The 17,278-nt window shown below is 37.9% G+C and overlaps 1 protein-coding gene across 3 annotated transcripts in view; it reads right to left on the reverse strand.

The window, feature by feature from the left end:
* The window catches only part of DENND1B (DENN domain containing 1B), a 252,903-nt gene that overhangs the window by 76,716 nt on the left and 158,909 nt on the right, over positions 1-17,278 (reverse strand). For all 3 annotated transcript variants that reach the window (XM_067729825.1, XM_067729827.1, XM_067729824.1), the window contains 2 exons: positions 12,426-12,551; positions 1,415-1,516 (listed from right to left, as the gene is read on the reverse strand). In XM_067729825.1, coding sequence (XP_067585926.1) covers positions 1,415-1,516; positions 12,426-12,551 — 228 coding nt within the window. The remainder of the gene's footprint in view (positions 1-1,414; positions 1,517-12,425; positions 12,552-17,278) is intronic.

The following is a 17,278-nucleotide window of genomic DNA, read 5'->3' on the forward strand; positions in this document are numbered from 1 at the left end:
TATTTAACTCAACAAGCATGTACTGGACGACTAGCCTGGGCCTGCACTGTACCACACACTTCAGCATTTACAGACCATCACTCGATCCTGTTCCAATCCTGCGAAGTAATTCAGTCTATACCGGAGCCCTCTAGGGACAGAGAGCTCCAAAGGGAGCCCACTCCATCCTGGGAAATTCACAAGACATCTTTAATCTGGAAACCCACCAAACCTGGTTCTTTCTGTTCCAGAAAGCTGTGTACTGGACAAATCTAATCCTTTCTTTAAGGTAACCTTTCACATATTGGAAGACAGGTATATCCCCACAGAGCATTCTTCTAACTCAGATCATTATTTAGAACTTCCTCAGAATACAGATAAATGGTATTGGATTTTTTAACCATGCTGGTTTCTTTACTTATCTAATTTGAAGCTTATTTTGAGTTATTTGGTCTCTTTCCTCTTAACAGACAAAGGAATTTCTATTAACTTGTCTGCTTCTCAAGGGCATCACTGAGTTTTTTTGTTTGTTTGTTTTTTGTGTTTTTGCCGTACGCGGGCTGCTCACTGTTGTGGCCTCTCCCGTTGCGTAGCACAGGCTCTGGACATGCAGGCTCAGCGGCCATGGCTCACGGGCCCAGCCGCTCCACGGCATGTGGGATCTTCCTGGACTGGGGCACGAACCCGTGTCCCCTGCATCGGCAGGCGGACTCTCAACCACTGCGCCACCAGGGAAGTACCATCACTGAGTTTTTATTCATGTCTGCACCCTGGCCCCAAGCACAGTTTATGACACACTGTAGGTCTTCATTAAATGTTGAATTCACATAGCTAACTTTACACTTAAAATTGTCATGTGGAATAAGAAAAGTAAGTGTTAAGAACTTAATTTAAATTACATAAACAGAAATACGGCAAGCCTAAATTAAGAAACTTGCCGTGATCACACAGTGGGATGAAAGAGACACTGCATCTAAACTTTCTGGAATCTGATGTCAAGCTGCTGCTTTTTGAAATGACAGTTTTATTTTCTGAGCCAGAAATCAAGACACACAGAAGGACTATAAATTTTTTCTGAAATTTTAATTTGTGATTATGTAAAGTTTTACAAAGCTTGAAAAGTTATGTATTTATAAATCGTTTTTATAAACTGGATTGCATTGGGATGGTCCTATTAAAAAACTCAGTTGTTTACCATACCCATCTAGCACAGTACGATAAACCCTTCTAAGATGCCTTACATAACCAGTCTTACTGCTGCTTCTGCTGCGCCTGGATACTCTCCTCTGTGAGACCATCAGCTGAGCAACTTTCAGTGAGGAAGTTTTTAATAGCAAAGTTCAGACATAATTTTACAGTGACAAAAAAGTGTTATAAATTTCTGTTACATTTCTGTAAACTTGTTACAGAACAAAACATGGAGGTCCACTCTTACCTGCTTAAAAAGCTGGAGGTTAACTGCGGTTTCTAAAAAATGTTTCATCAGACTTGAGCGGTGCTTGACGAAACTCTCCTCACAGAACGTGATGGGCTCACCCTGGATAGAAACAAAGAATTTCGGGGACGTCAACAGAAAGTCAGCACAAACCAGTCTATCTGAAGAGGCACCTGGGGGGGTCACACAGGAGTGTAAGACAGAACTTCAAGGTACTCAGGGTGTAGAGGGAGTGAGACCCTTACACATCATGGCTGGAGGTCAGGCTGGTAGAAATATTCCTCGAGCCGATAAGCTTCTGCCATAGCTTCCTAATCAAGCATCCCTTGGGCTCTAAAAAATGGTCATTTTCACTCCCTCACAGTAAGACTAAATCCCCTAAAAACAAAGATTTAATATCATTAGATTGATTATGAGTATTAAAAATTGCACACAGGGCTTCCCTGGTGGCACAGTGGTTGAGAATCCGACTGCCGATGCAGGGGACATGGGTTCGTGCCCCGGTCCGGGAAGATCCCACATGCCGCGGAGCGGCTGGGCCCGTGAGCAATGGCCGCTGAGCCTGCGCGTCCGGAGCCTGTGCTCCGCAGCGGGAGAGGCCACAACAGTGAGAGGCCTGCATGACGCAAAAAAAAAAAAAAAAAAAAAATACACCATATTTGCCACTATCATAGAACTTACAATCTAATGGGGGAAAAACAACAAACAAGGAATCCTGTTAAAGGTAAAGACCTGTTGTCTTTGAATCCCTAATATCAGCAATATATCTAGTTACACTGGGAGCCCAATAAATGTTTTATAAGTGAATAAATGAAATAGCAAGTAAGCTAAAGCCTTGCTCCGTATGACATATTGTCTTTTCCAAAGCAAATATAAATTTTAAAAATAAACAAAATCATTGCCTCTAACGGCAGTTCCAACTATATCATTGCTATAACAAAGAAATCAGGACTATTGATAATCTTAATTTTTATTTGATGGACTTTTCATCCCCAAACGTGAGAGAGATTTTATTACAGTCTGTAATATGTCTAAAAGTTGTCATTAACATTGCAGAATAGTCTTCAACTCAAATATAGAGTTCTAGCTCCAGTTGAAAAGCTTAGACTTCTGATGTTACAAGCAAGCATTTCTTCTGATTGGAGGGTGCAGAGAGCGGGGGTGAAAGTCTCCAGGGAGAAGGGGTGGGAGCAAAGTCTACCGACTCTTCCTCAAGAGTTGGGCGTAACTAGTCATCAGCCAATGTGAACTGCCTGGAAGAACTCTGTCCTCACTAATCTTGTAGCAATTGCCTGCAATCTGTCAGGAGAAGGGGCAGAGAAAGCTCAGACGTGCTGCCTGCCCCCCTCCTTGATAACAACCATCACGGTAAAAGCTTCCAACTGAACCTTTAATTGATCAACAGTTTGTTCGCTAAGAATCTCAATGATTATGAAGAAGACAAAGCCCTGACACATCTTAGAATTTTCTCACAGGGGGAAGAAAAATAAGGCTTGTTTAACAATGCTGTAAAGTTTTATGTATTAATACACAAGAGTCTCAATTGCTGTCATCCTTGGGGTGTATTCTGTGGAACAGATTCTTTTCAATCCAAGTCAAATTGGATGGCGTGGTAAGAAGGAACTCTGCTTAGGATCTTCTGGTTTATTTATGACCTGATGAAAAATCAGGATTAGGACTGAGTAGTTTCTCAAAAACTGTCTTGTTCCAAGTAAGGTGACTACATATCCAGTGTTGCGTGCTAAATTCCCAGTTTAGGCCTGCAGTATGGAAGGTTTAATCTGGGGGCATCTGTGGCTTCACAGAGGAAATTTGAGCTGGTTTTGAAAACGAATGGAAGCTTTATGAAACACAGACAGTCTTGAGAGAGGACAGACGTGGACAAAACGTGGGTAGTGTGTTTGGGGTGGGTGTGAATTAGAGAAAGCACCAAAGTGGGATAATAAGAGGTTGGCTGAGGCCTAGTGGCTACTGGGCATGGGTTACAGAGAGTACCAGAGGGAAAGGGTAGGTTGAGCCATCCTGGAAAAGGCCTGAGCCACATTCTAAGACATTGGCTGTCTCCTTGAAGGCCTCAAGCAGCTCAAAGAAGCGTGTGTACGTGTTTTGGAATGGAGAGCGCATAAGCAAGAGGAAATAATGGTACACAATAAATCAGGCAAGAAAAGACAAACTAGGCAGCAGACAGGAAGAAACAGCACTGACTCTTATTACCTAACATTTATGGGGCACCTATGACTACACTAACAGTAATAACAGCAGCTAATGACTGCATAATACTTGTTATGTGCCAGGCACTGTGGTAGGGCACTTTACACATATTAACTCATATGAACCTCAAGCTCATTATCATCATATTCTACACATGATTAAACTAAAACAAAGTTTAAGTCACTTGCTCAAGACTGCGCAGCACTGTAATTGTTGGAGGCAGGATTCACTCTATGCTCTCAACCTCCAAATGATCCCATTTCTGGGTATCCAAGACTATATGAAATGTTTTATTTATTCCACGTCATGTAATCTGTAAAAGTACAATAAGCTGTGTTAATTATTACATTTTACAGATGAGGAAGCTGAGGCTTAGAAAGTTTAAGTAGATTAACCCAGGTTGTGAGAGTTTGAAGTTGATGTGGTTAATTACGCTACTAAACATTTCATGGCAAAATCAACAGGACTTGTTTATCAACTGATACACAGCAGTGGTTCTCAAACAGTGGTCCAGGGACTCTGACCTTTTCATAGGGTCTGCAACACTAAAACTATTTTCATAATAGTGCTAAGATGTTATTTGCCCCTTCACTTTCATTTTCTCACGAGATCCGACTGAGTTTTCCAGAGGCTTCATAATTTGCAATACTGCAACAGAATGAAAGCAGAATCAAACATGAGAATCCAGCCAGCTTCTTTTAAGCTGGGTATTAAAGAGATTTGGAAAAATGTAAAACAGTGCCATTCTTCTGACCAAATTTTTTGTTTAGAAATAGACTTATTTTTCATGAAAACATGTTTTATGTTAAGCTTAGTAGGTTTGTGTTTTTACCTTTCCATTTTTAAAAATTATTTTTTCTCCTTCCTTTTTTATTGGTTTGTATTGTTTTGAAATAAATTATCAATAATAACTATTTAAAATATATTCAGTTTTCATTTCTAATATGGTAAATAGTGATAGATAGACCCGACATAAACAAAAGTTCTTTGATGTCCTTGATAATTTTTAAGAGTATAAAGACATCCAGAGGGCTTCCCTGGTGGCGCAGTGGTTGAGAGTCCGCCTGCCGATGCAGGGGACACGGGTTCGTGCCCCGGTCCGGGAGGATCCCACATGCCGCGGAGCGGCTGGGCCCGTGAGCCATGGCCGCTGAGCCTGCGTGTCCAGAGCCTGTGCTCTGCAATGGGAGGGGCCACAGCAGTGAGAGGCCCGTGTACCGCAAAAACAAAAAAACAAAAAAAATAAAAAAGACTAGGAATACAGAACAAAAACCAGGTTTAATAAGAATCTGGTAAAATCAATTGTGGCTTGTGTCTCGGCTTGGGCTCTAAGCCAAGCCTGAGACAGGGATTCTTGTTCAAGTGATTTGCTGGCGGAGAATTCTCAGGAAATAGGTACTAAGGGGACCAGGATACGGCAGGGAAAAAGGACAAGCAAGAATGTTGGTTTCATCTGGAGATCAGCTTCAGACTGAACCCACGGAAAAGTACTAATCGTGTGGCAGAGTCCATCCAGCCTTGAGGCAAGGCCAGTTTCCTACTTCCTGTGTGGGTCAGTCACTGAACCTGGGCCTCTCGGTGGGAGGGGTGGAGGAGAAGGTGAGATGCCTGGAAGGCCCTGCCCATTTAGCTAAGGGCAATTTTCCTCTGAAAGTAACACCAGCCGGTATAGCCTGGGGAGGGCCTCTAGGACAGTGAAGGCCGCCTGAAGGTACAGTAACACAAGCTAGAAAGTCAAGCTTGGAACATGTGCTGTTTAACCTATATTTAGGAAATAGCTGCACAGAGCTAGGTATTCAAGTTAAGCGGATCACCCTACTGAGGGACAAAGATTGATGCAACTGAGAAATACTCATCTATAATCTAATTAATTTCTTAAAATTCTACAGCTCATTGACAGAAAAGTAAGTAAATAAATATATAGTTCAGTGGAGACACAGAATAATCAGGTAGAAATATTAAAAGGTGGAAAAGAAAAAATCTTCACGGGAAAATTCTGACATGACGGTAAAGCAACTGACTCTTGCTCATGGAGCAGTCATGAGGCAACAGAAAGGAATCAAAACCAAAATTGCTGCAACTGGAATGTCAAACAAAGGAGCGTGGAAGGACGTAAGAAAAATAAGATGCATCGTAGAGTAGGAATGAAGTTCTTATTACAGAGAAGAGAACCAGACTTTCCAGAAAGGAACCACCAGCACACTGCTCACCATCACATTTAAGTATGTCAGTCAACAAACACATTCTAAGGATGAATCAACAACACACCAGCACTCTACGATGAGGACCCATTGACAATAGTAAAAACACCAAAGCTCACACTGATTTACCTTTTAAAACATAAAAAGCAGAGCAGAGTCATGATTATCCACAGAACAGTGTCACTCTCAGTCACCTGTATAATGACTAATGATTGGGAAGAAAAAGGGTGCCACCCCTGCAGGGTGCCAGGAAGTGCAAGTCACTCCTACCTGACGGCATTTAAGTTACTCAGAACTGCCCTCCACTGGCATCAATCTGGCCCATACGGACCACGGGATTTACCTCTAGAAGTAAATTCTCCATCCTCCGGATATCCAGAGACATTTGTATCTTTCTTTTAGCACTCATTTTCTGCACTGTATTAAATGTACATCTTTGGATTCCCTGTAGCACCCAACACAGTACCTTGTGTCTTCAATAAATACCCACTAGTTACTATCTGAATTATTTTTATAAGATAATTAAGGCACAGGTAAGATATGGATGAAATGGAGCTGTTTTTCCTACCCTATTACTATGTTCAGCTTCAGAGAAGTTATTGTTATTGAATTAATATAACACTTTTTAGTTTATTTTTAAGAATAGATGTGTTTAAAGTTCTAGACTATTCTCCAGGGTGGGAAACTTTGCAAGAGCAAGAAAATACTTAAAACATAGACTAGATCTTTATGCTTTAAGAATGTGTATGACTTAGCAAAAGTTCATATTGATTAAAAAAAGAAAGGAAGGTGTCAGGAAGAATGCTACTGTACAAAAATGTGAAGTAAAATCCAAAGCATCAACATAGTACTTATTCAGTTCCTTAGCACACGTGCACGTAATATGTAATGTCACTGTTTCATAAGGAGTATAAACAAACTAAGCAAAAATGTCTGCATAATGACGGTATATTTACATTTTTAAATTCTCTGAAAGATTTGGCTACCAGTTGTCTCGTGGGAATATTAAAATATAGTTAGGTTCTCATAGAAAACAGTAATAAAGATTTTTCAGGCTATGTAGCATCTGTCTTCCAAGTGTCCCAATGCTATTATTATGGCATATCTACTCTCAGTTTAGTGACCATGAAAACAATGCTGCTTTAATTGCTGAGAATCGTTCGTGAAAAGTCGCATGTTCACATCATAAACTTTAGTCATTAATAAAAATCTTCTCTTATGCACATATTATTACAGGAGTGTATCCTAAGTTATTAGATCTGTCTTGAAAAAAACATAGCTCTCAATGTTCCACTGGCCTGTGATTCAGCAAGTTAAGATGGGAAAAGAAATTGATTTTGTTTTTAGGGACAGCTGCTTCTAGCACTTTGGATAAACAAGAGCACTTTAAAAGATCAATAGATTTATGTATTAATTTTATACATACTATGATAAAATACATTTCTCTTCCCCACAATTTAAGGACAAACATCCTCTATTCTCATGACACATATTACCAGTGATATACAGATGGAACCCTTACTAGCCAAGTCCCCAGTTCTCCCTGCCCCATACTAGTTGGGCAATATTTTTACATTTTTGCTAAAAAATTAAGCAAAATTCCCTCTCTACTAGTTTAAAAAAAAAAAGAAAAAAGAGCGGAAAGAGAGTGCAACCATATTCCATCTGAAAGCCAAATACCAAATACTTCTTTTGTAGAAACCATCTTGAGGTCAAAAGGTACTCAAGGTTGGGTAATAAGATGAGTGGGTACCTCACATGCTTTGGGAACCACACCACTGCGAGGGGTGAGTACATAAACTGTCCAACTCGGATTTTGAAGTCTCTAACAAGTTAGCAGTTACAAATTTGTTAAATGGAAGCTTTAAGGCAAAGATTTAGTGATTGGCCACCTAAATTATGGATGTCAATCCTGTACTTAAATTGCTTGAACTTAATCACAAAATATAACTCGCTGGTAATGTTTTAAAGGAACATAATCCAAAAAATGTCTGAAGGACAGCTCTTGCTACTAGTCAAACAGGAGCCCAGATTACTAGCTAATCTTTATTTTAAAAAGAATTTCCTTTTTATCCATTAGCAAGGCTCACGGCAGCCCAGAAAAGCTTGAGTGTTTGAAACTAATGATATCATCCTAAATATTCAAAGGAACAGACTTCAGCATTATTTCCATGCTCTTAGGGTAATAAAGTATATGCTTTTGAATATACTAAGCAATATTTTAACTCAGGCAAACATTTCCTTAGCATTAGCTGTTGGTCAAAAATTTGACTTTTATTTTTTAATAGCTTGTGATACAAATGATACAGAGGTACAAATGATGACCCTTTATTGGTTATTTAGTGCAGTCATTTAAAAGTATTCTCATGTTTACGGCAATGTTTTTCTTTTGGGGGGATCAGCAGAGGGTACTTTATTTTAGTTACGTTAAGGGAATTTTCCTTACCAAATTTACTACTTCTAAAATGTCATTTTTAATGATCACAGCTTAATGTACAGAGCATTAACTATATATACCAGGCACTGCTCCAGTAATTTACATATATGAACTCATTTTATCCTCTGAACAACCCAAGAAGTATTACTGTTTTTTTTTTTTTTTAAACACATGAGGAAACTAAAGCACCAAGAGGTTATTTGCCCAAAGTCATACAGCTAGTTAGCCACAGAATGAGGATTCAAGCTCTGTTTTAGACTCTGTGCCCTTAGCACTTTTCTTCCATTTATTTAGCACATTAGCTTGATCTCCTGTTTTTGAATTCTTAAAAAGTAGCTAACTTGATGCTGGCTAAAATCCAAAACCAACAAAACACCCATTATTTTATTGAAATCACTTTCCAAAAATTTAAGGAGTTTTATAATTTTCTCTGTAATTAAGAGCAGGTACCACTTATTTGTCAATCATGCCAGTGTGTCATTCAGAGAGTGTAAATTAGGCACTATGAGAAAAGTGAGAACATATTAAGCGTGGTCACTTAGACATTCTAAGTGCTTAATTTATAAAATAAGTTACTCTTTGGCAGTATTTGTCATGTGCATTTGAAAATGAATACTCAGATCATCCTGAGGGCTTTCCCTCACAACCCACAACCAACTGGTTCCCCAGTGCCACTGCAGAGGGTGCAGGGGGAAGAGGAAGAAGCAGTTTGAGTGGCGGCAGTCACCCCTCGTGGACAAAGCCATGCATGGAAATATATGGCATGAGTAACAAATTACTTCACAAACTTACATGGACTCTATGAGACGCCTATACCATCTGCACCTTTTGAGAAAATTCTTAAGATTGTGTATTGTTTGTTCAGTCTTTACGTAAATGTATACGGAGTGTCTTCCATATATTTTCATTGAGAAGAAATGTAAGTTCAGAAAATTTATCTCAAGGAGTAGATGATATGAGGAAGGAGGCCTAATGGAACGAAACACTCCACGTTGAAGCAGGACCGGGACCGTGGGAAGGACAGATCCAGATGCAGCCCCACTCGTCACCAGCTGGGGAACCTTAGTGGAGGTTTTTAAACTCTATGAGCATCACTTTTCTTATCTTTAAAATGAAAGGGGTAATATTTTGAGGCTTGTAAAGGTTAAATGAAAGAGTTAATTCAAAGGGCCCATCAATGCCTGGCATCCAGTGGGCACTCAACAGTTATTATTTTAATAGCAATTAATAAACTATTAATGTCTGGGAAAATAATAATATAAGAACTACAATAAATAATATATTAAAAAGGGAAAAGAGGGCTTCTCTGGTGGTGCAGTGGTTGGGAGTCCGCCTGCTGATGCAGGGGACACGGGTTCGTGCCTCGGTCTGGGAGGATCCCACATGCTGCGGAGCGGCTGGGCCCGTGAGCCATGGCCACTGAGCCTGCGCATCCGGAGCCTGTGCTCCGCAACCGGAGAGGCCACAACAGTGAGAGGCCCGTGTACCGCAAAAAAAAAAAAAAAAAAAAAAAAAAAAACTAGCAGATTTTCAAGACCCTTGCAAATTGTCAGGCAGCACACCAAACTCTAAGGACCCTCAAACTTTGCACAGAAGTGGTAGATGTTTTAAAAAAAAAAAAAAAAAGAGGGAAAAGAAATGTGTTAAGGAAAGTAAATATAATCAATTCACAGAAAGAAAGTGTCACTATAAACTACTGCTTCAAGGATCAGGAAAGAACTAGATGGCCATTAAAAGCTAGAAAGATAAAAGCACTGCCAGGAAGAAAGAACATTGTAAATAAGGGTTTGGAAGCCTGAGAAGCTTGGGACATTTAGAGCCTCAGGCAGAATTCTCTGAGTTGAGGTCAAAGTTCAGAAAAAATAAAGGAAGACACAGACCACCTGCCCATCACGAGGGCCTTGAACACCAGGCGAAGGCAGGGCCCTGAGACTCTGGTCCGTCACAGACCAATCAACAGGTTCAATTTTGTCAAACGTAAGGGAAATACTGGTTCAATTTTTGTGTGTGTATAAACAATCATGAAATTTCAAAAAGTAATACCTAATTAAAGAATTCATATCCATTAAAAGCTATTTTGTAATATTTTCCTTTCCAATTGTACTCCAGTAGCTGGAGGATACCACTAAAATACATTTATGATGAAAAGAGACAAAACCATGAAATAATTGTAACTTCTAAACTTGGCTCTTTTCTTTTTTTTTTTACATCAATCAGAAAATATATCAAAGATATATGCCTGCTATATAAATGTCCAAAAAAAGAGTCCATGGTTATTTGTAAAGATAATACCTAAAACAACAAATATTTTATATACAATAATTTTCCTTAAAAACTATTTATTTTGAAAATATATAGGAAAAAAATGTCCAAATACATTCAGTATACTTTAAAAATTGAGCTTTCATTCAAAGACTGAGTCAAAAGAAATGTGAAGGCATACAGAATGAAAATACCATCCCCCAACTCCCAGAAAGAACCAGCAGTAGCAAGGAAAGGAGAAAACATCAAACATAAAAAGGAAAAATGTAGATAAGTTAACAAATAAATTTATAAGCTGTGATCAATAAACAGGAAAGACGTTCTCTGACAAAATTATTTTCCCACAAATGCTGAGAATCTGGCTTTCACGATGTTTAAAAAACAAGTCAGTCATTGAAATCCTGTAACCCTACTATCTGCTCAATCAAGCTCAAAGAGGTAGAAAATCAAGCTACAAAAACTATAGTAAGTAATTAATGTTCAAGATGGAATATTTTAATAATTTTAACTGTCACCTAACAACACGGATAATTTAAATCATTTAAGAAAATATCTCTTCAATCTACTTTCCTCAAATCTGAAGTCTTTTACAAATTTAAAAAGGAAAATGAAAAGAAAAATGTAGCTTATAGATTAAGTATTTAAATGCAGCAAACTAATTTTGTCTTTCAAACCCATTTTTGTTTCAATTGATGTTTACTAATTTTAACGACTATGCTCTACTGTAGTGTGGATGACTGGTTTCCAGTCTTGTAAAGAATGAGACCCTATCACTGTCAATAATTTTTGAAGACTCCCCCACGTGAGATACGTATACTCTGTACGGTACTATGAGTTCTATATAATGTTTTAAAATATACACACGTATTTCAAAAAGATCAGCATGCAGATCAGACCACATGCACTTTTCCAGAGACAGTAGCTGATGTGCCTAACTCAGTAACTCCTCAGAGGTGCAAGAGCCACTGGGTGGGAACTACTAATTTAGAAGTCAGCTCGGAAAGCATATAACCCGTTCACATTTGTTTAGTGCTTCATGGTTTATGACAGGATTTACACACCAACCCTGAAAGGTAGACAGAGAAGGTATAAGAATTCTCACTTTACAAATAAGATGGAAGTCGAGTGAGACTAAAGAAATGGGTCGAGGTTACACAGCCTTAACAATGGTGAAGTATCCACTAGATAACAGGTCTTATTACTTATTACTAACTCAATACTTTTAATCCATTTATTCACCTGGTCATGAAAGGGCAGTGTAATCATTTTTGTAAAATCAGACTAACACGCTTAACCAATAATTCCGAGAGAAAAAGACATATTTTAATTTATACCTTTCTGGACCATCTAACAACTTGGGTTACAATTCTACATAATAATAATTTGGGGGTTATTAAAACAAGAAAGAAATGGCAAAGTGAGCTAGGGTATGCTAAATAGATAAGCCCACTTAGAAAAGTGTTATGAATTAGGAAGACAATAAATTTCCAAATGTTGCAAAATGTTCAAGTTCTAATATTTTTAAACTTTCACATTATACTTGTCATTTCTAAACTCTGATCTAATAAACCCAACTGTCTGGTTGATTTCTTAGTAATCCTAACAAGATTGGGTCGTTACTCTAAGACGTAGTAACACAACTCATTAATTAGTTACGAGTAAGAATTCCAATTTTAGAACAATAAACAAGGTGCTATGCAAGAGAATGTGGGAAATATTAACTCAGGGTTATTTACTAAAAGAACGAAAACCATAAAGTCAAGAAACTGGAGGTGGAACATCATGTTTTAAAGCATATTATTTTGTATTTTCAAAAACATTTGCGATACTTTTTCGGGTGGGATATTAAAATGTTTCCACACAAGAGCACATTAAAACAGTGATGAAATAAAACGCTTACAGGTTTGTATCTCAGTGCATCTCTGTAGGATCCAAACAAAGCAGCCTGCGCCCTCAGGAAGGCCCTAGCCACTCCGTCCCCCGTAGCTGTAGACTGCTTCTTCAGTTTATTTTTCAGGGCCGAGACCTGCGTGACAGAGAGGAACCGTTAAATTCACACCTCAGAGATTGGTACAGCGAGGCACGAGCCCAATGGGCAGGCGGACCGCAGCATGTGCAGGTCAGCCGGAGCCTCATCCTCTGCCTGACGGCTTATCTTCTAAGTCAGGGAGCACCTGCTGGTCTGTTAATTGAAAGGAAAGCAGGGGCCCACAGTAATGAGCTAATGCAAATTGGTCTGTGCTCTCTTTTTTTCCCAAGGCCTCTTGACATAAATAAGCTTTAATTATTTTACAGTAAACTGCTTGTGAGCCACTTTTCTGCAGATTTTTAGCAATTACAACATGTGTCTACTTGTTTGGAGATGAAGCCGGTTGGGTAGCGTTCGACTGCTTGTTAGTTAATTTTATTTTTGGAAGCTTCGTTTGTATATATAAATAATTTTCCAGTCATTTGTCGAATAGTTTTCACCATTTTTAGATAAAAAGAGGGGAGGGAAGTTAAGGTTACTGAGAACCTACCACAAGTGGGGAATTGTGTTGTGCTCGTTAGACACTGTCCCATCTGATCTTCAGAGTCTTCTACGAAAGGTACTCAACATTACCATTTATGAAGAAACAGGGGCTCAAACATGTGAATCGACTTGCCCTCAATATCTGGCTACTAAGTGGCAAAACTGAGATTTCAACCCAGTTCTGTCCAGTTTTCTCCACCACCACATGCAGGATTCGAGGTCAACGTTATTGCCTTATGAACCAGTAATCACATTAATAATGTTTTAAGATCAAAGAAAAATATATTATCTAGGAATTTGTGGAATTTTGAAAGGCACCTGCATTTGTTACAATTTTTCATACAGCTGCATCCTTTAATTTCAGGTTGTGTGTATTTTAGAGAATGCATGCTGTTTATGAACAGCCCTCACTTAGATGAGTATTTTCTAAGAGTAATCAACCTTCTGATGCTCACTCTTAGTTTTTAAAGGGGAGGTGATGTGATCTGTTCCTATGCATCCAATTCACTTGACCAATTCCTTTCACAGATAATAAAAACTACACTCTGCACACTTAAAAAATACCATTGATGCTCATATACATTACTTGTCAATGCTCTACATGCGAACGTGAAGTCACGTAGAAATTCTGTTTTCTTAAGAAAAAACTGATGGGACAAATTCTGGTTGGATTGTTCCCTTATCAGAGCATGTTCTTACCCTTACGATACTACCAGATAACAAAACAATGTCATTCCTCCTTTACATATATATGCAAGGAGGAATATTTTTATTTCTTTATACAAGCAGCCCTGACTACTCTTGTGGATGATGATTGTAATTGAAGTGTCAACCTAATTAACAACTAAACTTTGAATAATGCTAATGAGAAAGGAACACAGCATCAGAGGAAGGACCAGCTCTACAGGTGATAAACCTTCACAGTAGTGACATTTTCCAGTGTAAAGTCACAGTTACTGTGATCTGATCAAAGACAGAGACCCCCATTGGGTCCAATTATAACCACAGTTTTGAAAAAATTATTGAGTTATGATGTTCATAATCTATGCAGAAAGGCCTTTGCAGTATAGGTCTTTCCCCATAGCTGTGATCTTTTCAATTTATACCCAAGCTCCATAGATTCAGATAAAAGTTTAGACCCTAATTCATTTAGCCCACAAAGTGCATAAATTAGGATTCATTTAAGAAGAAGTTTTTATTATTAAAATCTAACCTCAATTAATGCATATTTTTAGGTAACCCACATATTCAAAAATAAATACAGCTGAAGGATGCAAAAACAAACCTCTGACTTAACGTCCTTTATTCTTAAGTCTGTAATAATGTTATTTTTTAGGTTTCAAATGCCTTTGAAAAAAAACCAATGGGGATGAAAATCAATACATGTATTTCATTATTGCCCTCTAAAAAGGCTTATGATGGAAAGAATAAGATTCTAGTCTTCCAAAGTATTATAAAAAGAAAATGATTGGGTTATTTTAATTTTTACTTTAGAAAACAAAAAAAATTTTTAAATGTCATGCCTTGTATCCTTGTAAAAGAAAATTCCTCAAGATGTATTTTTCTATAAAATCTGGAAGCGACAATTCAGTTCTCCACAAATTAAGAATCCTTAGGACAAGCATGACACATATGCTCCCAGAGACTGGAGGCAAGTCAAACCATCCCTCACCCTTTATTACCCCAAGTCCTTGATTACTTAATCAATGCGTAAGTTATCCAGGGTATTCATCACACTGCCTCAGGCCCTTCCTAACCAAATCATAACGAGGTAGCCTTCACTTCCAAAATTAGTCAGTGAGAGCTCCTGAACTTCCTCAAGAGCTCTATACAAAATAGGAAAGAAGAAAATACCTGTTCTAGAACTGTCCGAAACGGTAGCCACTAGACGCACAAGCACTTGAAATGTGAGTAGCCCAAATTATCATTTGCTATTAGTGTAAAAAAAGAAATACACTGGATTTTGAAGACTTAAAAAGAGCAAAATACCTCATTAATAATTTTATTGATTACATGATGAAACAGCATTTTGAATATACTGGATTAAATAAAATACATTATTAAAATTAATTTCACCTATTCCTTTTTACCATGATTACTAGAAACATTTTAATTGCATATGTGGCTCATATTATATTTCTATTGGACGGTGCTATTCTATATGAGCATACTATATAATTTCAAACAGACATGTGAGACTAGCAAGAAATATGGTTAAGTTTTTCCTTTGCCTATTTCTACATTATTTCAACCTTTACAAACAGCATATAAGGAGTTCTTCCTTGACCTACTCTAGGTGGGCTTCGACTGCCAGTAGGTCTGAGGTGGTTCCTGTTTTTCAGAGACCAGAAGGGCAGCTGAGTTAAGCGTTTCTGTGTGCACCAATGAGCGCTCAGAAACAGCCTGTAAAAATGAAAGCGTTTTTTAATAGTCAGCTTCAGCTATTAGGATATTACTCTAACATAAAATGATTGTGTCAGCCTTGCTATTTTCCTGTCCTTTAGACCACTGGAGTAAATTATCACCAGTTACCACTATGCTTTGCAGAGCTAAATAGCTTTTAGCTGTTTTTATCTATAAATAAGGTGATATATCTTCTGCACTTATTTAAAATACTTGGTCTGGGAAATAGCATTTTCTGCTTTAATTTCCAAACTTCTAAGTTTAGTTACGAAATAAATGTACATCTTTCCATGATACCCTAAAGTTTATACTCACATATAACTGAATTCAGAAAAGCATTTGGAACCTTGGTCACATGGCTATTATCACAAAATCCTATCATGGGATCTTGAAAAAGTATCAATTGTTTTCTCTTTTTATTCTTAACAAAGTAAGCTTCAATCTCCGATGGCTAAAGATGACTTGAAAACTGACATTTTATTTTATTATGACATTTTTTAGTCTGTATATAAATTATTTTTGAAGTCTAATTAGGTATCATACTAGACCTCCCCTGCAAAAAAAAAAAGTTAAACAGTGAAAAAAACTTCAGAATAAACGTCATTTCACTGCTCTTATCAAATGTTCAAATTCCTTTCATACAACGAGAATCCAGGCTTCTAAAGCAGCCATCACAGGAGGAATTATAACCTGGGTTTGAGCCCAGTGGGAGTTCACTGCAACATGAATAATATTACCACCAATTCTCCACTTTTACCCTCTTAGCACTAAGTGACCATGGATAAAAGAAGGGAATTACATGAGTAAACACAGCAAACAGGTATAAATAGAAGAGTGCAAGCCACGTGCACATGGGCTGAGTAATGAAGCAATTATGCCAACCGGGGGTTAGGAAGGGAGGTGACATAAAAGAGCTGAGTTTTTCAGAGAAGTGACAGAAATTTTCTCTTGACTTTTAGATGTGTCTTCTCAGGAAAAATAAATCAATCACTGTAACCCATAAATTTTAATTTTACTTTTTAGGATCACAAAGAGAAACACAAGGGTAAAGAACAGAAGATAAAAATAAATGTTCAGGAATAACATTAGGATAAAACCTACATGACCGGAAACATCTCTGTGATGTCTTTAAGTATCCTTTTTCCTAACTAAGCTGCACTCTAGAAACTACGGACATTCAGAAAAGTTAATGTTTCAAATAATTATTTGCTTTAGGAAAAAGTTACAAGGTTAAAGCCTTTTATTCTTCCATGAAACATGTTATGGTCATTGTATGAATCAGATATTAAATCCCTACACTTCTTTAATCCTTCTGATGTTCAGTTTTTTAAGCAATAAAATTAACGCTTCCTTCTTAACATAATTTTCTAACATGCTTCTATCTAAGAATTAAAACAGTAACCTTTAACATTTATTAAATGAAAAACATATGATACACTCCCAGAGGGTATCATGACATTGTTTCTCTGAATGCTTAAATTACCTTTCGAAGCCTAAAATACCACGTCATCTACAACTATTCTCCCTTCAGAGGCATCTTAAAATGATCACAACCCAAACTGCTCTTACTCTACCTCAAGTCCAATGTCAGTGTCACTTCCGTGCATCCAGGTGCCTTGCAGGTCCTCTCAACGCTGCACCCTTTCTCATCTTCCATAAGCAGTAATCACTGAGCCCCAGCTGTTCGACCTCTGATGTAGATTTCAAATCTGTCCGCTTTTCTCCAACTCCCTGCCACTATCCAGTTCAAGCACCTCCCATCTCTCACCTAGACCACTGCAAATGGTCTCTGAACTGCTTCATTTCTGCTTCGTTACCCCAGTGATCTTCAGGACCTA

This window comes from Pseudorca crassidens, chromosome 2 (assembly GCF_039906515.1).
Source record: "Pseudorca crassidens isolate mPseCra1 chromosome 2, mPseCra1.hap1, whole genome shotgun sequence".
Taxonomy (NCBI): Eukaryota; Metazoa; Chordata; class Mammalia; order Artiodactyla; family Delphinidae; genus Pseudorca; species Pseudorca crassidens.